Raw genomic sequence first — 25,081 nt, 5'->3', positions numbered from 1 at the left:
GGTGTTGAGATCCAGCCTGGCCTCTGGCTCAGCACTCAGCACGGAGTCTGCCAGTTCCTCTCCCTCTGCTCCTCCCCTGCTTTCTCTATCTCTCTCTCTCAAATAAATAAATAAATAAAATCTCAAAAAAAAAAAAAAAACATGTTTATAAAGTGAGACATTCTGGAAGTTACTCTTTAAGACAAAGAAATAATGAGAAAAATGAGGGAGAGGAAAGAAACAGTGAGATGCTGTGTCAGTCACCTGCAGAGACTAGATGGGGAAGATATTTCAGAAAGAATTTCTAGTTCTTAGAGCCATTATGGACAACAGTATGGAAGGTCCTCAAAAAATTAAAAATAGAACTATCATATGATCCAGGAATCCCACTGGATTCCAGTTCCAAAGGAACTGAACTTAGATTTCAAAGAGATATCTGCACCTCTACGTTCATTGCAACAGTTTTCACAAGAGCCAAGATATGCCAGCAACCTAAGCGTCTGTCATCACGTGAAAGGATAAAGAAAATACGGTAGACACACACAATGGGGTATGATTCAACCCTAATTAGGAAGGACATCCTGCCATTTGTGACAACAAATGACATTGTGACAACATGGAAGGAGCTTGAGGGCACAATGCTAAGCAAAATAAGCCAGTCACAGGATTAATACTACCCGCTACCACTTACAGGAGGAATTTAAGAGTCAAACTCACAGAAGCAGAGAAAATGGTGGTTACCAGGGGTGAAGGGAGGGGAGAGCGGAGAGGGGATGGTTTAAGGCTACCAAGTTTCAGGTATGCCAGGTAAATGGTTCTGGAGATCTACAATACAGTATAGCGTCCGTAGCTTGCAATGCTGCATTATCTACTGAAAATTTGCTAAGGGAGTAGATCTTATGGCTGTGTCCTTACCACACACACACACACACACACACACACACACACACACACACCACACACGAAATAATGAGGGCAAGAGTGTGGGAGGGAACTTTGAGAGGTGATGGATGTTTATGACCTTGATGATGATGGCCGGAATCCTGTATACTTGTCCCTGAAGTATGTACACTGTTGGAAAAAGAAGAAAAAGAGACAGAGACAGAGAAAGAAAGAAAAAGAAAGAAAGAAAGAAGGAAGGAAAGAAAGAAAGAAAGAGAAAAGAAAGAAAAGAGAAAAAATGAGCGAAAGAAGGAAGAAGGGGTAGGGAAGGGAGGGAAGATGGAGGAAAGGAAGGAAAGAAGGGAGGGAGGGGGAGAGAGAGAAGGGAAGGGAGGAGAAAGGAAGGGAAGAAGGGAGGAGCGTCTGGCTGGCATGGTTGGTGGAATGCCTACCTCCTCACGCTGGGGTCATATACTAGACCACCATGTTGGGTGTAGAGATTATTCGAATAATATATTTTTTTAAGATTTTATTTGACAGAGCGAGCTCACAAGTAGGCAGAGAGCCAGGCAGAGAGAGGAGGAAGCAGGCTCCCTGCTGAGCAGAGAGCCCGATGCAGGGCTCTATCCCAGGACCCTGAGATCATGACCTGAGCCGAAGGCAGAGGCTTTAACCCACTGAGCCACCCAGGCGTCCCTAGACTTGTAATTTTTAAGAAAATTTAAGATTATATTAGGCTATGTGGATCAGACGCATTCCACAAAGTCATTTATTTCATGTACCTTTTTTTCCTTTTCTATGAAAGCCAATATGTTTCTAGTATTTCACACTGGATTCCCAACAAATTAAACGCATTTTTTGAACAGCACGTTACTTCCAGGGCTGAACATTTGAATTTCTACTTCAGCAGCAGAGAGACAGACACGTGCGATAACCTAGACTGACAGTTTGGGAAGGTGGGTCATGTTTGGCTCATTTCTGATTGGGCGACCTTCACCGGGTTGCTAAGCCCTTCAAAACCAGTTTCCCTGATTTGTGCGGCAGGATCTCTGTGATCGTGGAGGGGCTGCAAGCGCGGACAGGAGGTCCGCTCCGGTCGGTGGCCCAGTGCGTGGACCCTGAGGCCCCGTGCACCCCCGCACAAGGCGGAATTCCCGGAGTTCCGAGCGCTCGGCCTGGCCCTTCGGCCCCGCCCGCCGCCCCGAGTGAAGACTGAGGCCCGGCTGACTCGTCTCCTCGCGGGAGCCATGAACCAGTCCCATGCAGGCACCCGCCTGCGCGTCGTGCTGGGACACCTCGGCCAGCGCTCGGCCGGCGTCGGTGTATCCTTTGCGGAGCGCGGGGCTCGGGCTGCAAGTGTGGTGGCCTCCAGGGCTCAGCCGCCCAGCGGACTCTGCCCCTTCCTGCGCGCCCGCGTCCCGGCGTTGGTGTCAGCTGTTCCGGGCGCCCAGGGGCGGGGAGGCAGGCAGGGGAGCCGGGGCAGGAGGGTTCCCAGTGCGGGTAGCCCCAAGCTCCCAGCCGGGGGCCCGGCCTGCTCGCTGGGCGGCCGCGTGACAGTGCCGGCCTCAGGGGCTGCTGTGGCGCCGCCCCAGGCTTCGCGGCCCTCCTAGGGCCTGTTTTCCTGCCTTGCCCGGGAGAATGGCAGTTCTTCCTGAGGGCCTGCTCTCAGCTAGTGTGGCGTTTTCTGCACTTGGCCGCGCGTCATCCGACCGCCCAGAGTCCGAGGCGCGCGAAGCCCAGTCCCAGTGGCTCCTAAACTGGGGCGCAGGGCTGCCTGGAGCACCGGGGGTGGGCGGGCCGGTGGACACTCAGGCTGCAGCGCACTGGGGCGCGGGGAGGGAGGGAGGCACCGGCCCGCACCCTCGGGCTCTTCTTTCCTTGAGGAGAGCTGTGCGAGCTGCTCCGCCAGGGTGTCCCTGAGCCCCGCAGGAGTGGATACGATGTCTCCCGGTTGTTCTTTCGGAGTTACTCTCGGAGGCGATGTGTGCGCCACCCGTGTCGGATCCCGGAAAATGTCACTACGGGACACGGACGTCAGATGCTTTATGGACTTGTTTCTCCTGCTCCGATTAAGTGTTCTCTTTCAGGCGGTACTTTGGGGGCGAAGAGGACACTGTGATGGTGTTAGGCTGTGTTTTGCTGTGAGCAGGATCATGAACTCCTTCCTAAAAATGCTTCTACGAATGTCTCTTTTTACTTTTATTTTACTTTCACTTCCGGCCACGATGTAGCAGAACCACTGCCCACCTAAAATGCCGTCGCAGATCAAGGCAATTATGTAATCTCATTTGACCAGTGAAAACACAGAAACCGAGGCCAGGAGACATTTAATTACCGAATTACCAAAGACATTTAATTACCGAAACCAGGGGTTGACAAAGTGTGTTCCCAGGACCAGCAACAACTTCCCCTGGAAACTTGTTAGACATGCGGATTCCCAGGCTCATGTGGACTCCCCATACTCCGGAGTGGGGCCCAGCAATCTGTTCTCACTTGTTTCTGATACATGCCCACCGGTGAGAACCACCAACGTGTGGGGACTGGAGATAACTGGAACCAGAATGAAGGTTTCCAGGTCCAGTCTGTGACTACTATGAAAATTCTGGGGTGCCTGGGTAGCTCAGTCCCTGAGACCTCTCTTGATTCTGACTCAGCTCTTGATCTCGGGTTGTGAGTTCAAGCCCAGCATTGGACTCCATGCTGGGGAGTGAGCCTACTTTAAAAATAACAATAATTTTTAAAAAATATTCGGATCCTGCTTGTTCTTCTCTAATAGTGTTGAGGTTAGAGCTTCGTTTCATCTGTGTTGACTAGAAGAGCACTATTCTATCAACCTTCTGCCATGGTGGAGATGTTCTACACCAGCACTATCCAGCAATAGGAGCCCCATGTGGCTATTGAGCATTTGAAATATGGCTAGGGGCAGTTTTCCTTTTCATTCTCCTTTTTCTTTTTAAAGATTTCATTTATTTATTTGACAGACAGAGATCACAAGTAGGCAGGTAGGCAAGCAGGGAGAGAGAGAGAGAGGGCAAAGTAGGCTCCATGCTGAACATAGAGCCCCAACTCGGGTCTCGATCCCAGGACCCTGGGATCACGACCTGAGATGAAGGCAGAGACTTTAACCCACTGAGCCACCCAGGCGCCCCTTCATTCTCTTCAATTTAAATAGACAGACGAGGTCAGGGGCTCTGGTATTGGACAACTCTGCCGAAACAGTCAGTGAACCTGCGTGTGGTTGGGGCTTAAAAACAATCCTGCAAATCACGTGGCCGTCTCTTCCCAGCCTTAACTGGTTCTAGAGAGATGTGGGTTCTGGCATAAGGCAGGGGTTTTAAAACATAAAACACAATGCATTTTTAAAATGCAGAGATGCATCAAGAAGAAAACAAATATGACCTATAATTCCAACTCTCACGGCTCATTATCAGTCAATGTTTTGGTGTGTTCCTTTCCTGTGCATTTACATAATTACAGCCATCCTGTATAAATAGCTTTTTGGACCCATTTTTTCATGTTTACTAACATTATATGGTAAGGACATGAAACATTTCCACATCATTGAAAAAACTCTCCGAGGAAAGCAGTCAGCACCACCAGAACCTACAACGGAAGGAGAAGAATTGCGGACTGAAATACTGCCTTCTGGCCACCACATCTTCCTAGTAGCTGACAGAGGTCATTAAGTCTTTGTCTAGGAAAACAAAGGATTATACTGTCCCCAGTTACATAAAGACAAGACAAAAATAACATGTTTATGAGTAATGACATTCTTATACTCACTCTTTAAGCTAAAGAAACAATGAAAAAATTAGAAGAGGCTAAGTAAATTTCCTATCGTTCTCTGGATAGAAAACTAGAAACAATTTCTAGCTCTTTAAGATAGTTAGAATTATGCTAAACTATGTGGATCATATGTTCCCTAGAGCCTAGCCACTGTTATTTAATCGATTTTTTTTTTTTTTTTGAAGAGTAACAAGCCAAACAGTTTCTTGAATTTCAGAATGGATTCCCACTAAATTCAATTTCTCTTTGGAAGAGCACATTTCTTCTTACTGCTAGATTTGAACCTTACAATTTTTATTTGTTTGGCAGTTTAGTGGAAGGAATAATAAGTGGAAGAAATCAGTGGAAGCTATGAAGTCAAGAGTATGGGTCGAGTCTGGCCTGAGGCATTTTCTGCTGGATGATCTGGGACCCAGTTACTGAGCCCTGTGAGTCTCATTCTCCTGCTCTGGGCAGCAGGGATAGTGATAAAGGTCTTGGGACTTCCAGCCCCTCCTCTGGGCTCTGTGAAATGAGACAATGTAAGCAACCGCGCGTGCCTGTCCGCAGCTATGTGTGTAACCCAGTCTTCCCTGGTGAGAGCTAATTCAGGGTAGACTGTTGTTTCGAGAAAAAGTTGACTCCTCAATTTCATTTTATTTGCCTTAATTCACTACCTAGGTAGCTCACTCCACTTCAGGAGCTGTTTCTCCTGACAGTTTCCATCCTCCACAATTCCAGTAAGTAGATCGAATTGTCATTAGTAACCATACAATGTGTATAAAGCATTTCCTAGTGGTAATTAAGATATAAAACACATCTCATGTTGTCTGGTGAAAATTCATTACACAGGGGCACCTAGGTGGCTACTGGGTTAAGCATCCAACTCTTGATTTTGGCTTAGGTCATGATCTCATGGGCTGTGGGATCGATCAGTCATGGGTCAGGCTCTGTGCTCAGCAGGAAATCTGCGTCACCCTCTCCTTCTGCCCCTGACTCTGCCCCTGCCCTCTCTTTCTCTCCCTATCTCTACAGAGAATAAATAAATTCTTTTTTTTTTTAAGATTTTTTTTTTTTTTTTTTTTTTTTTTTGACAGAGAGAGACAGAGCCAGATAGGGAACACAAGCAGTGGGAGAGGGAGAAGCAGGCTTCCCACCAAGCAGGGAACCAGATGCGGGGATCGATCCCAGGACTCTGGTATCGTGACCTGAGCCGAGGGAGACGCTTAATAACTGAGCCACCCAGGCGCCCCGAATAAATAAATTCTTAAAAAAAATTCATTATACAAATCATTTGTTGCCAGGACAAGTTCTAATTAGAACTCAAATTATGAAAATTTGAAGATGACTGTAATTTTATATGTATTTTAAAGTTCAGAAAGAGGAAAAATATCAGAGGTGTATAATCTGATTTTGTTCAAATTCAGACATGTTATACCTCATTTAAGTTAGCCTATGGCTTGTGGTCCTGTTGCTGTATTAGCTAGCGTCTTTGGTTTATCTTAAATTACTTTTGTAGGGGAAGATATCGATCTCCATGGAGTATTCTCATAGAGCCACATTTCTAATCTGGAAGAATGGACTGGGTGATCTGAGTTTGTGCATATGCTATGCAATTACTTGGATTTTGTCACTTTGATTTCTTCTGAGAAGATATGATCTAGACAATTTAAAGTATAAAATGTATTGAATTTGTCTCCTACCTGAACAACCATACGTAGTCATTATCGAACAAATTTGAAAGAGAAGAAAAGGAATTAAGAAAAATCATTCACAATTCCATTACATAGAAGCAATCACTTAAAAACTGTGTTTTAAAAATTTATTTGCATTTTTTTCAAGTACCCTTTTTAGGATCTTATTTATTTATTTGAGAGAGAGAGAGAGAGAGTGACCGGGCACGCATGAGTGATCAGGAGCAGGGGGGAGGGGCAGAGGGAAAAGCAGATTCACTGATGAGCGGGGAGTCTGATGTGGGACTCGATCCCAAGACCCTGGGATCATGACCTGAGCCAAAGGTATATGCTCGAGCCACCCAGGTACCCTGTGTCTTGGCTTTACACAAATCTAAGTGTATTTTGTTATAGTAAGTCTGTACATGCCATTTTGTGTTCTTCATTTTCTTAGAAGATTTATTTATTTAAGAGAGAAAGTGCACACATTGCAAGTTGGGGGAGAGGCTGAGGGAGAGACTCTCAAGCGGTCTCCCCACTGAGCTCATAGACCATTTGGGGGCTCGATCTCAGACCTATGAGATCATGACCTGAGCTGAAATAACCAGTCCACGCTTAACTGACTGAGCCACCCAGGGGCCCCAAGCTCTTCATTTCTAAGGCCTGAGTCCTAACCCATTGAGCAGATATAATTCATTATTCTTCTATTTTTTGGTAACAGTAGTAGTTAACATTTTAGATTTAAACCTTTAAAAAATGTTCAGATTAGGGGCCTGCATGACTCAGTGAGAAGAGCATGTGACTCTTGATGTCTGGTTTGTGAGTTCGAGCCCCACATTGGGTATAGAGATTACTTAAAAAAAAAAAAAAATAGATAAACCCTCCACTCTAGACTTGTTTAAAAAAATTCAGATTATTTTCTTAGAGTAAATAAAAAGTAGAAATGCTTGGTGGAAGAGTATGAACATTTCTCAGGCTCTGGATACATGTTGTTGGATGGTGATTTTTCACTTATACTTATTTGTAATTCCTTTTTCTCCTTTAGGTATACTCGGGATAATAATGTTCTAAGCCTAGAACAGAGAAAGTTTTATGAAGAAAATGGGTTTCTCGTCATTAGAAATTTGGTGTCTGATGCTGATATTGAACGCTTTCGGTACAGTAACCCTTCGTTGTTGTACAAAACTATGTTGTGTTTGCAGTGGGAATGTGAGTAGGATTAGCGTGTGTGTTCAGGTATTTTTCGGTGATTGGCTTATTGGGAAGCGGTTAGGGACATGAGCTCTGGAGCCAGACTGGCTGCCTTTCATCTTAGCCAGACTACTTCCTGTTGTGTGTCCTGGAGCAACGTACTTTCTACTCCTGTTTTCACACCTGTACAATGGGGATGTTAATTGTATTTATGCCCCAGTGTTGTTGTGAGGTCTGGATAAGGTGAAGTACACACAGATGCCTTTGAACGGGGCCTGGCCCATGGTAAGCGTGAGAGAAGTTATTTGCCGTTATTACTCAGGTACACCACATCACAGACGGTTCCTCACTGTTCTGTTAGGCTAAGGAATAGGGGAGTCCCCACAGTGAGCTCCGGCCTCACAGTGAGGAGACAGGGGCTGCTGCGCTGGTCATTTTCTCTCTCCATCCTCAGAACTACTCAGCCTGACCTGGAGGTCAGTCTGGTGCAGAGACACCCCCCTGCTCTATCTCTGAGACTCTTTCCACAGAACTGGCCAGACAGGTGCCTGGAGCCTGCAGTCATGACATCATCTGCCAATTTAATTTTCTAGGAACGAGTTTGAAAGAATCTGCAAAGGGGAGGTGAAACCACAGGGAATGATGATAATGAGAGATGTAAGCATTGCAAAATCACAATTTACTCCAGGTGAAAAGATGGTTTCAAAGATCCAAGATTTCCAAGAAGATGAGGAACTCTTCAGATACTGCACTCTCCCTGAGGTTTGAGAACTTTCTGCGTTTTCTTTTTAAGTGAATAACGTACCTGCGTGCTTGCCTCTAGAATTGCTTACACTTTATCTGGCCCCTCTGTTTTGTGGCTGGTGATCAGTGGTTCTCAAATGGAGGCGGACATTTGGCGGTGCCTGGAGCATGTTGGGTTGGCACACGGTGGGGACCGTGTGCTTCTGTCAGGGTAGAGGTGGGCATGGTGTGTGGGTGAGCTGCTAATGGAGCCCAGAGATCCTACAGAATAGTCCCAGAACTACAGAATAGTTCCAGTGCAGAATAGTCGCCTCCCCAAATGATGACTTATCGAGCTCCAAATGTTAGTCGTGGGCAGATGGAGAACCCTCTTCTGGAGTCTGGTCATTATTCTTGGTTGCGAAGGGCAGGAATTCTGCCTTAGAGACGGAGCCTCTCTCACTGTGGATATGGGCATATCAACAGGAGGGACACTGCAGATCCTATTCACTGGACATCCATTTATTGTTTCTTTTTGTCTAATGAACTGGTCAGTAGAGGTTTAAGTTTGTGTTCAGATTTAAACTCATTTTTTAAAAAATCAATATTCTTTGAGTAGTTCAGACTTACAAAGACATCCACATGGTACAGAAGGGCATAAGATGAAAAGGAAAGTCTCCCACCCTCCAGCCCCACTCACACCAAGCTTTCTGGTGTCTTCAAGTAGAAGTCTCTCATGGCTATGCAGGTGCATCTGTCTACCCCCACCTTTTGTGTCACATTGGAACATACTGGTTGTCCACTTTACAAGTGTAGTTTCTACACTTATAGTAGATCTTACACATCCTTTATATGACTTATAGATTAATCTATATCATGCTTTTAAATTATTGCGTAACATCCCATTGCATAAATGTAGCACAGATAATGAACAATTTATTTAGAATGGCTTTAAAGGACACATTGCATATAGTACATGCTAGAAATTATAACCGCAAGTGCTATTAGAGAATTTGCCCATGGGGGCACCTGGCTGGCTCCATTGGTAGAGCATGCTACTTTTTTTTTCCTTTAAGATTTATGTGTTTACTTTAGAGAGAGGGAGAGGGTGAGAGGGAGAGAGAAAATCTCAAGCATACTTCCTGCTGAGCACAGAACCTGACATAAGGTGGATCTCTGGACCCTGGCTTCATGGCCTGAGCTGAAACCAAGGCTCAATTGCTTAACTGACTGAGCCACCCAAGTTGCCCAAGCATGTGGCTCTTGATCTCTGGGTTGTGAGTTTGAACAGGCTGGTTGTGGAGGTTAATTATAACTTAAAAAAAATTTTTTTTTAAATGGGAACCTGGGTTGCTTAGTTGGTTAAGCATCTACCTTGGGCTCAGTTCAGGATCCCTGGGTCCTGGGATGGAGTCCTACATCAGGCTCCTTGCTCAGTAGGGAGCCCTCTTCTCCCTCTACCTACTGCTTTCTTTCTTGCTCTCTCTGACAAAGAAATAAAATCTTTAAAAAACCACATTTAAAATAATTTTAAAAATAAAGAAAATTTGCCTCATAAAAAACTGTGTACAGGTAAGCCAGCTATGAAGTCCAGCCCCTTGGGTGGGGGACAGGAGGGGATATGACTTCCCAACCTCAAGTCCTGCTATGGAAATGGAAGCTGTGTGCATCCACCAAGGAGGAAAATCTTGACGTTAGTGGCAGCACAGGGTAGAGTTAGCACAACCGGGACATCCAGGTTTCCCACCGCTCTAAAATCTGAACCATGCAATTGCTGGTACATGCAATGATTTTTAGGAGTTGGGTCCTGCTTTTAGTAATTAGGTATTTATTTTAATGTGTATTGGAAAAAATACCCAGCACATCCAACCTAGGACCTCAGGAATATTATTAATCAGGATAAGATGTAAGTTAGTTTGGAAAAATTGTTGGCTAACTATATTGGGCACCTCTGTAAAGTATGATAGAAATGGTAAAATGGCTCTTGAGGGTCACTGAGATTTAGAAAATACTGGTCAGAGGCACCTGGCTGGCTTAGTTGTGGGACCATGAGATCCTTGATCTCAAGGTCCTGAGTTTGAGCCCCATGGTGGGATTAGGGATTATTTAAAAAGGAAAGAAAGAAAATACCGGCCTAAGGAAATTGCAAAAGTTGCCACGCTTTATGAACAAACAAGTAGGAGGCCTGACTTCTAGGATTTTGGTTTCATTTTAAGCATTTCCTGTTCAAGTTGCCAGTATTCCTTCTACACAGGATCAAACAATGAGAAAGCAGTAGAACATGCTTCATTTTTTTGGAGTCAGACAGAATTGGAGATTCAATACCATGTTTTTCATTGAATTGGCTCTGCAAACTAGGGCAGTTTATTAGTTTTGGGCTTATCTGCGTGGGGTGTTCACTTTAAAGGATTATTCATCCATGGAGGCATTACTTTTCAGGAATCGCTGTGTGGTTTAGGTGGGCTGATGCATAAAGCCCCCTGCAGGTAGTCGGCATACACCGCCGACTCCTTTCTGCATGTACCCCTCCCTCGGTGGGTTAGAGGTAAAGAGGTAGCACCCCAGTTGCCCTTCTCTTTTCCTCTGGGCTACGCATGGCCGTTGCACATGTTGGGGCCTCTCATGGTCCCTTGTTTTTTTCTTAAGTAGGCTCTATGCTCACCGTGGGGCTTGAACTCACAAACCCCAGCTCAAGAGTTGCATGCTCTACCTACTGAGCCAGCCAGGCCCCCCTCATGGTCCCTCCTTATGAAGAGTCTTGGTGGGGGTGAAGAGGAAGCTGCCTGCTTGCTGGGCAACTATGGACAGTTCCAGTTGAAAGAAGGTTTATCTCTGCCCTTCCTAGTTGATACCTCAGAGAAACACATGCCTCTCTCTCTGTTTTTTTTTTAGAATTTTATTTATTTATTTATTTATTTATTTATTTATTTATTTATTTAACAGGCAGTGATGACAAGTAGGCAGAGAGGCAGGCAGAGAGAGGAAGAGAAGCAGGCTTTCCGCTGAGCAGAAAGCCCGATGCGGGGCTTGATCCCACGACCCTGGGATCATGACCTGAACCGAAGGCAGAGGCTTTAACACACTGAGCCACACAGGCTTCCCCACATGCCTCCCTTGTAGAAAAAGTGGTTAGAGTTCCAACTGGCTTGGAAAAGCCTGTTTAATTCAGAGTGTTGCAGACTTGCTGTTACAACCTTTTCCTGCCTTCAAGCTTTGTTTGCAATGTTGTGAAATACTAAGCGGTTTTTAAAAATATATATATTTGTTTGTTTGTTTATTTGGAGGGGAGGGGCAGAGGGAGAGAATCTCAAGTCGACTCCCCACTGAACAGAGGGCCCAGTGCAGGGCTTGATCCTGTGACTGTGCAATCATGACCTGAGCAGAAATCAAGAGTTGGAAGCTTCACTGACTGAGCGACCCAGGCGCTCCTACCAAGTGCTGAATGAAGGCATCTTGGCTCTTGTACAGATAATTGTACTTTGTGCCACTTCTGTGCATATTTCTCGCCAAACTCTTTTTCTTCTTTTCCCTTAGATTCTGAAATATGTGGAGTGCTTTACTGGACCGGATATTATGGCCGTGCATACAATGCTGATAAACAAACCTCCAGATTCTGGTAAAGAGCTCTTATTTGTTACGGAGAAGCTGCCCCTGCCCCCCAAAAAAGGAAAAGAGAGTTTAAGGTGTTCTAACTCTAGCTGTGTGTGTAACTGCTAAATTTGGATAACTAAATATATATGTTCTTTTATTTGTCTTAAAATAGCATACATCATAACAATAGTGAGGTAGAAGAGCGATTTCAGATGTTAACTATAGGGTTATTATCGGATTTCTGGAAGACTGACTGGCTTGCTGCTCAAAAGTTTGGTTTAATAAACATGACTGTTCATATACTATAGGCTCCTATTATTATAATTCTCATCCCTATACTTTGTTAACTATTTTTACCAATGATGGTGTAAATTCTGTTTTCCTGATTGAAGACATTATTATTATCAAAATTAAAGCTTTCTTATAAATCACATACATCACTTGACTTAAAATGTCTTGTGCTTGCTAAAATGTAGCTCCTAAGATCTCACTCCCAGAGAAACTGATTCTGAAGCGAAAACCCAGGAAATTGCACTAAAAAAATTTTTTTTTGTAAGTAGGCTACATGCCCAGCATGGAGCCCAACCAGGGACTTGAACTCATAATCCTGAGATCAAGACCTGAGCTGAAATTAAGAGATGCTTAACTGACTGAGCTACCCAGGCACCCCCAAGAATCTGCATTATTTTTAGCCAATAGCTCTTGGTCCGTGCTGAGAAATTCTACTCTACTAGCAGTAATAAATTGGTCCTTCAGAATGCTTTATTGTTTTCCACTTTTGAGGCCAGGAGAGTTTTATGTGACTAGCCTGTAGTGTGGCACCATGAAATCTCTCCTACCCTGGATGTCTTGCTTAGAGACATTGGGGTTGGGCATAGGGGAACAGTACCAAGTTCAGAGTGCAAAACAGGGAATCATGTAAATGTGGTTCTGTGATCTCTGATTCTACATAATGACTGTTCACCAAGTGCTCTTAGTTCTGTGAAGAACTTCTTGGAAGCCTTTTATTAATTTAGTTACTCGATAGTGTTTGTATCAGCCACTTAGAGGGCTAGCAGGGAACTTCAAATTTGGTTACTCTCTTCAGTTGACCAAACTTTTCTTTGAGTACTAGGCTCCGTGCCCAAACCAGAGTTACAGTGGAATGAAACACAATAGAGATCATAGCATGTTATGAGTTGCTAGAGAATGGTGTGAATCCCTGGCTGTCAGAAACCCAGGAAAAAAGTGTAGGATCTGGAGTCACCCTGTCGATTTGATATTCCAATTTGGTGCTTATCTCTCCAGGGTGATTGTCTGTAGTGTGGTTTCACTTCTTTGGGTTTTGGAGGGATAGACACCGATCTGGTTTTCAGGCAGAGGAGATGAATTCTGAGGTTCAAGTGTGGTTTAACAGCAGGTTCTGTTTCAGGCAAGAAGACATCCCGCCACCCCTTGCACCAGGATCTGCACTATTTCCCCATCAGGCCCAGCAATAACATAGTTGGTGCTTGGACAGCCATGGAGCACATCGACCGGAACAATGGCTGCCTGTGTGTGCTCCCGGGCAGTCACAAAGGTGACCTGAAGCCACATGGTTATCCCAAGTGGGAGGTATAAATCCCTTCCTTCCTTCCTTTTCTTTTTCCTTCCTTCCTTCCTTCCTTCCATCACTTCCTTCCTCCCTCCTTTTCTTTTTAAGGATTTTATTTATTTATTTATTTATTTTAAAAGATTTTATTTATTTATTTTTCAGAGAAGAGGGAGAGAGAGCGAGCACAGGCAGACAGAGAGGCAGGCAGAGGCAGAGGAAGAAGCAGGCTCCCTGCCGAGCAAGGAGCCCGATGTGGGACTCCATCCCAGGACCCTGGGATCATGACCTGAGTCGAAGGCAGCTGCTTAACTAACTGAACCACCCAGGCGTCCCTATTCATTTATTTATTTGAGTCAAACACAGAGAGAGACAGGGATAAAGGGAGGCAACTCATGATATTTGCTCGTGATACTTGTGAGAGGTGGCTTGGGCCGAGAGAGGCAGAGGGGGAGGAACACAGACATGTAGACTCTGGTGAGCACTAACTCAACATGCAGCTTGATTTTGTGACCCTGAGATCATAACCTGATCCCAAAATCCAGAGTCTGATACCTGACTCTCTGAGCCACCAAGGTGCCACTAGAAGATAAATCTTAACCAGAATATTTATTGTTTTGATTTTATTTTTATTTATTTTTAAAGATTTTATTTATTTATTTGACAGAAAGAGAGAGAGGTCACAAGTAGGCAGAGGCATGCAGAGAGAGAGGGGGAAGCTGGCTACCCACTGTGCAGAGAGCCCAATGTGGGGCTTGATCCCAGGACCCTGAGACCATGACCTGAGCCAAAGTCAGAAGCTTAAACCACTGAGCCACCCACGTGCCCTATCGTTTTAATTTTAGATCAGATTCCATACAGAACTTTAACAATGAGATGGAATTTCCTTTCTTACCAAACATTGTTTTAGATTTTACAACCAGGATCAGGGAAAATTCAAAGATTTCAGGTAGAATAATCATTTTTCTTTCAACAAGTTTTGGAAAGCTGTCCAGTGTGGGAAACTCTGGTAGGCACTGTATAGGATCTAAAATCATCAAGCTTCATTGCAGAGGTCAGATTAAACACCCACAACACCAGATGCATGTATCAGCTGCTAAGTAATTCTTATCCACTGATTGCTAAATCTCAGGATAAAGACGAGGGAGGAATCATTTCCTTCCTGTTAGAGAGACCAGCAAAGGCTCTGGGGAAGGATGAGTAGTATTCCACTGCCTGCCTGTTGTACGGTTTATTGATTGAACTATTGAATGGTTTTGAGCCCACAAATGGTAAGATCAAATCGTCTCTTCAAGAACGATAATCTTGAAATCTAGAGCAGGAGCTACTGTGGTGTGGAGTCCAGAGGCAGAGAAACCAGAGAGGAAACTATGCGTGTTGTAGGCCTCAGACAATGAAGTCTGAAAACCCCAGAAGAGCATGTGTTGTTCAGGTGGGAAGAATGCATGTGGGTTTTTTGTAGCAAGTAAAGAATATGGCTTTCAGGACTTGTCTCAATTAGTTGGAATTCTTACACTGAGGATTAGTGCCAAGTGAAAACCTTTGAGTCTGGATTCTGATACAAAAATCTGAAATTGTGAGATTCATAAACTGTTGAGGAAAAACTGAGTTGAGGTTTATGGCAGTTGCAGGCAACAAAGTTTGTTGCAGGCAACAGAAGTGGGCTGTGGCTGACTTAATCCAAAGAGTGTGTGTCTTGGAGGGTTGCAGGCACATGCTGAGTCCATGGAAAGGCTGGCTGTCTCTGGTAAGCAGGAAAGTAAGAGTGTGTCAGTGGGAAGTCAGTATGGGGCACTTGGTGGGGGCAGTTGAACCTTGACCATGACCAATGCCTTTGATCAATCCTCTGTTCAGATACAAAGTGATGACAGTGGGAGTTCAGATTGACTTTGCATAGGTTACATGTCCACCTAGCCAGGAGAGAAGTGCACTGGATGAAAGGCCCAACACAGTCCAGCAGGAAAGAATCCTTCCCCCAGAAGAATGTGGGACAGTCCTATGAAGGGGACTGGGATACTGTGCTCCCCCCATAACCATTACTTAAAGCAATAGCTAACACTGGAAGTAGTTCTAAAAAAGCAGTGTTGTAATTTACTATTCTTTCTTTACTCTGGTTGTGACATGAGTGCTTTCTGAGCTGAGGAGACTTGAACATTTTCTCTCTTCTGGCCTGAGAATACAGTTTGCTTCCCAGAGGCACTCCTGAATAATAGAAGAATGATTTAGGCAAAGTTACGGGGGAGAAGAATATCATGTGGGGATAGTGTGATTACAGATTCATGCTGGAAAGGGGATCTCCCATGTTAACTGCAAAATGCAAAGTTGGTCTAGATCTTCATTTATAATTCGGTAATGAAGGATAAGTGGAAATTTCATATTCTTCATTTGGGCCCCCAAATCCATGATTTTTACAACCAGATGTCTGAGAAGTTTTTGTATATTTACAGTTGCTTTGAAGAATCTTTTTATGTCTTTCTCTTGGCAGAACTTAGGAAACCTTTGCTTTTTCTAATGAGTCGTTGACAAAATTCTTAATCATTGGATTCCTCAAATATAGTCTTGGTTCTCTTATGTGATCTAGGGCGGAGTTAACATAATGTTCTACGGGATTCAGGACTATGATGAAAACTGCCCCCGAGTGCATCTTGTGATGGAGAAGGGAGACACTGTTTTCTTTCATCCTTTGCTCATCCATGGATCTGGTTGGAACAGAACTCAAGGATACCGGAAGGTATGCATTCCCATCACTGTACTTTCCAAAGATGAATACATTAGAAACAAAAATGTCAAGACATGTGAAACTATGAAATTTATGACATTGAACTAAACTGGCGTTTAGTCTGGTTTATTTACCAGGAAATCTATTTGCTACCTCTTGCTTTTAGGTTCATATCAGTAAGAAGCCAGGTGAGCTCAGGATCATAATCCTGCTGATAATGAATTATGAGCATTCATAGAATTGCTTCAGAAGAACATCATACTTGGGAGCCCACAGCCTGTGCTTTTGGAGGCAGAAACAATGGCTGGCATATAAAAATCATAAAATCTGGAATGTATATAGCTCATAGTAGCCACATAAGAGGAAGGTTTATAAGAGCTTTGTTATTTGGAAAATCATTATCAACTCTATGCAAACGTTTTGAATTGGCTGCCCAGACCTCAGATTTCACAGGCAGCCCTATTTTCCATCCCTGAGTCCCACAATTTGTTTTTCGCTTCAGAATGTTTTAAACACCTAATGATTTAAAACTGACAAAATTTCTCATAGTCCCAGATTTCTCACTTCTCAAAAATTCAGTAGATCTGACAATACTGTGGACGTCCATTTCTCCATATAACATGGCTCTCCATACTAAATATTGGGGATTATGGGGGGCTGAGTGAAACCTTCCAGTTTTTCACACCAACTACCACTGTCTCCCTGAGGTCAAGGGTTAGTTTCCCGGTTTCATCTTCTATTCATTAATATTTCTATCAGGTTGACAGGGCTATGATGAAGGTGAGGCAAGAAGACACTCTTCTGGATCAAAATTAAATGGGGGTGGGGGAAAGGTGTAAAAAAAAAAAAAAAGAAAAGAAAAAACCTAACCCCTCAGCATTCAATTTCAATGAAATTTTAGGGAAGTATTTAGATAATCGAAACTAATTGAAAAAATATCCATGATGTAAGGCGGTATCTCTGAATCCTCCAGAACCTTACACCAGTTAGAATGGCAAAAATCGACAAAGCAAGAAACAACAAATGTTGGAGAAGTTGTGGAGAAAGGGGAACACTCTTACACTGCTGGTAGGAATGCAGATGAGTGCAACCTCTTTGGGAAAAAGTGTGGAGGTTCCCCAAAAAATTAAAAATAGAGCTACCCTATGACTCAGCAATTGCACTACTCCATATTTACCCCAAAGATACAGATGCAGTGAGAAGAAGGGCCACATGCACCCCAATGTTCCTATCAGCAATTTCCACAATTGACAAAATGTGGAAAGGGCCAAGATGGCCTCTGAGAAGAAGGGCCACATGCACCCCAATGTTCCTATCAGCAATTTCCACAATTGACAAAATGTGGAAAGGGCCAAGATGGCCTCCAACAGATATATGGAAAAAGAAGATGTGGTCCATATACACAATGGAATATTACTCAGCCATCAGAAAGGATGAATACCCACCATTTGCATCAACATGGATGGGACTGGAGATTATGTGGAGTGAAATAAGTCAAACAGAGAAAGTCAATTATCATATGGTTTCACTTATTTATGGAACACAAGGGATAGCATGGAGACATTAGGAGAAGGAAGGGAAAAATGAAGGGAGAGAAATCAGAGAGAGAGATGAACCATGAGAGACTAGGGACTCCAGAAAACCAAATGAAGGTTTTAAAGGGCGGGGGGGGGGGGGGGGGGGGTGGTGGGGGGATGGGTGAGCCTGGTGATGGGTATTAAGGAGGGCACAGATTGCCTGGAGCACTGAGTATTATATGCAAACAATGAATCATGGAACACTACATCAAAAAGTAATGATGTACTCTATGGTGACTAACATAACAATAAAAAAAAATAAGAAAAGAAAAAAATATCCATGATGTGCACAATGCCAGCATTTCAAATGAAGACTAGATTGGACTCTCCACCAGCATGGCCCTCAGAAGTGTGCAAGCAGGGGGTATAGGCACAGTGACATAAATAATATGAATAAATAATATGAGTGTTCCTGAGTTTCACTAATTTGGGCCTTTTTTATAAAATATTTTATTTATTTATGACAGAGAGAGATAACAAGAGAGGGAACACAAGCAAAGGGGGAGCTGGAGAGGGAGAAGCACGCTCCCCACTGAGCAGGGAGCCTGATATGGGGCTCAATCCCAGGACCCTGGGATCATGACCCAAGCTGAACATAGACACTTAACCAACTGAGCCACCCAGGTGCTCCTAATTTGGGCCTTTTATCATGTATCCTAAGCCCCAAAATTCAGCTTGGAATGAAAAATGGAAATTTATGTCTATGTGTGTATATAAAAAAGCGAAGCCAAGACAATAATCTGAGAGTTTACATGAGTCAGAAAGTTATAACACATGCTTCATGATCAGGATCATAAACTGAGATAGGATAACTACATATTGCAAGAATCCATGTTAAAAAGTTGTGTATGACATGATTATTGTATGAAAATAAAAGTTATATAACGTAAAACAACCCAAGTATTATGAAAGCTAATGCCCCAACTTTGCAATTTTTCAATAGTGTTTCAGCTAGTTAAATGTTTGGGAAAGTATGAACCCTTAAAAATAAACCAAAAACACATGTACATGGGTGTGCCCTTTTCCTCTTTGGCCTCAGGTGTCACTCCTCCTTGGCATGGTCTGGGGGCTTCTGTGGGAAATGGAGTTTGTGACTCCACTGCATAGAAATTCAGTGTTCTGGGCAAAGCGGGCAGTCCCTTCAGTAGGCAGTTGCCTCAAGAGAACTAACCTGAAACTAGGAAAGTGAGTTTTAAGTTTAGATTAGCTTGTAAGTTTTTCAAGAATGGAGAGAACCAAGTAACCTCCATCTTACCTTCAGACAGAAAGAAGATGGGGATGGTATATGATGCTATTGGACTCAAAGTGTCCATTTTATTTCAGAGGGGTGGTGTGTATATTATTGTCCTTTGCAAGGTATTTTTGTGGGTTGTTGTTTGTTTGTTTTCATGATACGTAGCCATTGAAATGACAACCCACCACAAACTCAACTGAGTAACTAACTTTCCTGACTATGAAAATGGTGAAGAACCCTGGAACACATTCCTGTTTAGGACTTGAGGACATCCACACACTAGAAAATTGACATGTTGAAAAGTTAAAAGTCCTCTTACTCATATCATTATGTTCCCCACCCTTTTTCAAAACAAGGATCGCAGGAAGCTAAAAACCTCTTGTATTTCTCAGTCAGACTTAAACTGTACCTGGGGGAAAAGAGATACTGAACCCTGAAGAGACTAATACAGGACAGCATGAAACATTCTAGAAATCAAACGCTGAGTGAAATTGCTGATTTCCTAAAAGAAGTCTCCCTGTTTGGTTGCTGGTGTTAATGGAATGGTTTTTTTCCCCAGCATTAACCATGTCACTCTACACAGGCAATTTCCTGCCATTTCGCCGGTGCAGACTGCCACTACATTGATGTGAAAGGCACCAGTCAAGAAGTCGCTGAGAGGGATATTTCACGGATAGGAAAAAAATTATATGGAATTCCAGATGACATCAGTCTGCAGGTATATTTTTTTTGAGATGACAGGTTAAGACTTTTTTGTCTTCTTTTCTTCAGATGCTTAACAACTCTCATACCTGTTGTAATTTGAGTATAACATGCTTTGTTTAGAGCGCCTTGCAGAAGCATTGCTGAGACCCACTAAGAATTATAGTGGAATTTCAGCTTGTACGCACTTCCCTAGCTGGGGCATCTGAGCACCCCATGCTTTTTTATGACTTTGGCCACCCTGTGGTACGCAGGCTATTCTGTTCCAGGATGGACAGGTGGAAACAGAAAACAGATCTGGAGGAGAGCAAGTGAAGGATGAAGGCTACCTTCTTGAATGCACAGAAGGAAAGTTAGAGGCTTGGGCTCTCACCCATAGGCCTCCTTTATTTGTATAGAGCAGAGTATTGACGTATCTACAAATCCAAGGAGACTCCCAGAAAGCCATTCCTAAGCAGGTTTTGTTTGGGTCAGTTGGCATCTGGAGTTTCGTGGAGCGGACTTCAGAAACCACTGATGCTTATCTGTGGGGGATAGAGACATTATTTCGTATCCTTTCTACTTAATACACATCACTTGTAAATTCTTTGTAACTAGAACATTCAAAGCTGATGATGATGGTCACCAGACAAACTGTAGTCAAAGCTAAAATAAACATATTTACTTTGTAAATGAAGTCCATTTTAGCCGCTGAACCAAAAAGCTGATCCTATGTTTTTATTAGCATTTATTATAAATGCATGCATTTCCTATGGGGGAGACCCCCAAGGAGACCAAGCATCATGATAACTCTGGGCCTTCCAGTACTTTGAAGAGTACCATACACCAGCACTAAGCTACCGTGCCATTAGGAGTCATCTTCTGAAACTCCTTCTCAGCTTAAGAATCTGACTTCTCCTTTGCCCCTTCTACCTTTAGCATCTATGACTCTATCGCACATCTGCAAAGGCTCTCATTTCACACCGTAGATGGTAGACCCTCTGTCCTCCTCCCTTGGGCCAGTGCTTAAAATGCATCACTTTTTGTCAAGTGGGGCTTCCATGCAACACTCTGAATTTTAAAGCAGAAAAAAATGCATATATTGTGTTTGTGGTCTGTCAGGTTGTGGTGAGTCATTGCCTTGTGTATTTATTTCATTTATCTGAGAGAGAGAGAGAGAGCGAGCGAGCGAGCAGGAAGGGCGGCAGGCAAAGGGAGAGGGAGAGGCAGACTCCCTGCTGAGTGGGGAGCTTACAGAGGGGCTGGATCCCAGAACCTTGAGATCATGACCTGAGCCAAAGACCGATGCTTAACGGACTAAGCCACCCAAGTGACCCATCTGTATTTATTTGAAAATGTTAGTCTTGCAGATATAGTTCCTCAGCTTTACTTAGAATAATGATATTAATTTCTGCTACATAGTTCTTTGTGAGTTATAAGAGCTCTTTCATATCTCTAGTCTTACTTTCTTCACCAAATCCCTGTGGATCAGTCATTCTCACTTTTTTAAAAAAAAGATCTCTTTATTTATTTGAGTGAGAGAGAATGCATACAAGCAGGGGGAGAGAGGAGGGAAAGGCAGGGAATCTCCAGCAGACTCCTCCCTGAGCGAGCCCAGCGCCTTGAGATCACGACCTGCATCAGACACTTAACTGACTGAGCCACCCAGAAATCCCTCACTCCGCGCTCTTAGGGAGAAAGTGAAAAGTCCAAGAGGTTGGCCTGAGTGATGTAAGTGACAGAGGTACATTTTGGATAAGGTCCAATTCCAAAACCATTTTTTCCACCTGAGCCAGAGGAATGTTGAAAAAGAAAGCCAAAGTTGGTGGCATCACTATTCCGGACTTCAAGCTCTATTACAAAGCTGTCATCATCAAGACAGCATGGTACTGGCACAAAAACAGACACATAGATCAATGGAATAGAATAGAGAGCCCAGAAATAAAAAAGCCCTCAACTCTATGGTCAACTAATCTTTGACAAAGCAGGAAATAATGTCCAATGGAAAAAAAGACAGCCTCTTTAATAACTGGTGTTGGGAAAATTGGAAAGCCACATGCAGAAAAATGAAATTGGACCATTTCCTTACACCACACACGAAAATAGACTCAAAATGGATGAAGGACCTCAATGTGAGAAAGGAATCCATCAAAATCCTTGAGGAGAACACAGGCGGCAACCTCTTCGGCCTCAGCCCCAGCTACATCTTCCTAGGAACATCGCCAAGGGCAAGGGAAGCAAGGGCAAAAATGAACTATTGGGATTTCATCAAGATCAAAAGCTTTTGCACAGCAAAGGAAACAGTTAACAAAACCAAAAGACAACGGACAGAATGGGAGAAGATATTTGCAAACAACATATCAGATGAAGGTCTAGTGTCCAAAATTTATAAAGAACTTAGCAAACTCAACACCCAAAGAACAAATAATCCAATCAAGAAATGGGCAGAAGACATGAACAGACGTTTCTGCAAAGAAGACATCCAGGTGGCCAACAGACACATGAAAAAGTGCTCCACATCACTGGGCATCAGGGAAATACAAATCAAAACCACAAAGAGATGTCACCTCACACCAGTCAGAATGGCTAAAAGTAACAAGTCAGGAAATGACAGATGCTGGTGAGGATGCGGAGAGAGGGGAACCCTCCTACACTGTTGGTGGGAATGCAAGCTGGTGTAACCACTCTGGAAAACAGCATGGAGGTTCCTCAAAAAGTTGAAAATAGAACTACCCTATAACCCAGCAATTGCACTACTGGGTATTTACCCTAAAAATACAAATGTAGTGATCCGGAGGGACACGTGCAGCCGAATGTTTATAGTAGCAATGTCCACAATAGCCAAACTATGGAAAGAACCTAGATGTGCATCATCAGATGAATGGATAAAGAAGATGTGGTGTATATCTACAATGGAATACTATGCAGCCATCAAAAGAAATGAAATCTTGCCATTTGTGACGACGTGGATGGAACTAGAGGGTATTATGCTTAGCGAAATAAGTCATTCGGAGAAAGACAATTATCATATGATCTCCCTGATATGAGGAAGTGGAGATGCAATGTGGGGGGTTTGGTGGGGTAGGAAAAGAAGAAATGAAAAAAGATGGGATCGGGAGGGAGACAAACTATATGTGACTCTTTTTTTTTTTTTAAAGATTTTATTTATTTATTTGACAGAGAGAGATCACAAGTAGGCAGAGAGGCAGGCAGAGAGAGAGGGAGAGGCAGGCTCCCCACTGAGCAGAGAGCCCAATGTTGGGCTCCATCCCATGACCTGAGATCATGACCTGTGCTGAAGGCAGAGGCTTAACCCACTGAGCCACCTAGGCGCCCCTATAAGTGACTCTTAATCTCACAAAAGAAACAGAGGGTTGCTGGGGGGAATGGGGGAGGGAGAGGGGGGTGGGGTTACGGACATTGGAGAGGATATGTGTTATGGTGAGTGCTGTGAAGTGTGTAAACCTGGCGATTCACAGAATTGTACCCCTGGGGATAAAAATACATTATATATTTGTTTATTTATTTTTTTTTAAGTTTTTATTTATTTATTTGCAGAGAGAGATGACGAGCTGGCAGAGAGGCAGGCAGAGAGAGAGGAGGAAGCAGGCTCCCTGCTGAGCAGAGAGCCCGATGCTGGGCTCGATCCCAGGACCCTGAGATCATGACCTGAGCTGAAGGCAGCGGCTTAACCCACTGAGCCACCCAGGCGCCCCACATTATATGTTTATTAAAAAAATAAAAAAATTATAAGAAAAAAGACAAAGGAAAAAGAAAAATCAAGCCGTAACTCATGACATCATTTGCACGTAGGATTAGATCACTGTAAATGGAGCAGTGTCTAAAGGAACGCAGGACAAGGGGCCGTATGGACTGTTGTGACCAAACACTGTGTTCATCCAGTTGAAGACACCTGTGGTCAACAGCAGTGCCAAATAACACAGGCTGACCTTCTGGGGACTTGCTCTCTTAGTTTGGTCAACACTATTCTAGATGTGGGCAAGTACATTATTTGAAGTCTTAGAATATGGTTTATTTACCAGTTGATAGGACTACTGTGCAGAGTTTTTCCATTTAACTGTTGGTAGATGCTAGAAATCTACTTCGTCTCATGTTGAACAGATCCCTGTGTTCCATCAACTGACTGTGCTTGGTTTTATTTCCAGGATGTGCTTAGATTTCGAGTGCGGCTGGTGAAAGGAAAGAGGATCAACCTATGAGATAGCCATTGGCTTGAGCTCTTTGAGAGAAAACAGAGCAAATCAAGGTGCCTGGGGAAAATGTTTTCTTAACAAGCTATCCTAATCTTTTCTATTGCTTGTTCTCCAAATCATGACACGAGGATAAGGTACTTGCTGGTATGTGGTTAGTTCTGCATGCAGACCTGTTGCTTTCATGGAGGAAGATATGTAACAGTGGCTGATTACTGGTTTCAGGAAAACTGAGGGTTGCAGCTAATAAATGTGTTTCCTATCTAATTTAAGTGTGTTCAATCAGTTTCTTTGATTCAGTTAGCTCTTTGCCAAAGCAGAAAGGTATCCTTTGAAACTCAGGATACGTGGACTCTTGCATCCCTCTTCTGGAAAACCCACCACCCCCTGACTTCATGGCATGAGAGATTTCTCAGATCTAGAACACCATCTAACACAGGCACATGTAATGAAGGGCATTGTGGAGTAGAAATAAGGGAGATGCTTGTGCTCTGACACAGGATTCCTTGCATGACTTCTCCAACCCAGGCAGCCTCCTTAAAAAAAAAAAGACCAGATCTTTCCAAGTTGTTTTTCTCTGTTCCTGAAGAAGGAAGACTAAGGTGGCTTCGTCTGCTATTTTTTATTGGGTAAGGCAGCTGAAAATCCTCCACAGTTATGAACGAAACCTAAAGTCTTTCAAACTACAGGGACAATTTTAGATAGTTTAGGTTTCTAGTGGGCATGAACTGGGAGAATTTATTTTATTCTGAAGATTTTATTTTTTTTTTTTTTGAGAGAGACCTACACATGCACACAGACACACACACACATGCATAAGCAGTAGGGAGGGGCGGAGGGAGAGGCAGAGAGTCCCATGAGCAGGGATCCCGACAAGGAGCTCAATCCCAGGACCCTGTGATCAAGACCTGAGTCTAAGGCACAGGCTTAATCCACTGAGCCACCTTGGAGTCTCATGGAGGGGGGTTTTATTTTATTCAGTGCCAGATTTGTACACAAGTTGGGGCAGCAAAGAGACATAGTCTTGATTTTTAAAAACAACAATTTGCTCAGAAATAACAAGAGTCCCTTTCTTGTTAATCTGCTAAGCACAGGTTTTCCTAAATCGAGTTTCATTATTTTTGTCAGTTTCTTTGTAAGGGCAGCCTATTTAAGCTCAGGTCCAGCTAGAAATGGAAGAAGGCAAGACTATCCCTGACAGGGCTTAAGGAAACTGCATTACAGAATAATTGGACATAAAATGTACATGAGGAAAGCCTGTGCAAACAGTATGTATGGAGCCCTG

The 25,081-nt window shown here is 43.5% G+C and overlaps 1 protein-coding gene across 2 annotated transcripts; it reads left to right on the top strand.

Annotated features, from left to right (window-relative positions):
* The first annotated feature begins 1,926 nt into the window (after positions 1–1,926).
* On the top strand, positions 1,927–24,063 carry LOC116594260 (phytanoyl-CoA dioxygenase, peroxisomal-like). Of its 2 annotated transcripts, none has more exons than XM_032349430.1 (9): positions 1,927–2,183; positions 5,308–5,366; positions 7,345–7,455; positions 8,084–8,252; positions 11,748–11,829; positions 13,216–13,397; positions 15,956–16,105; positions 19,488–19,622; positions 23,752–24,059. In XM_032349430.1, the coding sequence occupies exons 1-9, from the start codon at positions 2,109–2,111 to the stop codon at positions 23,803–23,805; spliced, it is 1,017 nt and encodes a 338-aa protein (XP_032205321.1). In that variant the 5' UTR covers positions 1,927–2,108; the 3' UTR covers positions 23,806–24,059. The 2 variants fall into 2 exon arrangements, with proteins under 2 accessions (XP_032205321.1, XP_032205323.1); XM_032349432.1 differs by lacking the exon at positions 1,927–2,183 and adding an exon at positions 4,982–5,075 and having other exon boundaries at positions 23,752–24,063.
* The last annotated feature ends 1,018 nt before the right edge of the window (positions 24,064–25,081 follow it).

This window comes from Mustela erminea, chromosome 6 (genome assembly GCF_009829155.1).
Source record: "Mustela erminea isolate mMusErm1 chromosome 6, mMusErm1.Pri, whole genome shotgun sequence".
In the NCBI taxonomy this organism is placed as follows: domain Eukaryota; kingdom Metazoa; phylum Chordata; class Mammalia; order Carnivora; family Mustelidae; genus Mustela; species Mustela erminea.
The sequence above is the reverse complement of the archived record's forward strand: the minus strand, read 5'-3'. Positions and strand labels throughout refer to the sequence as shown.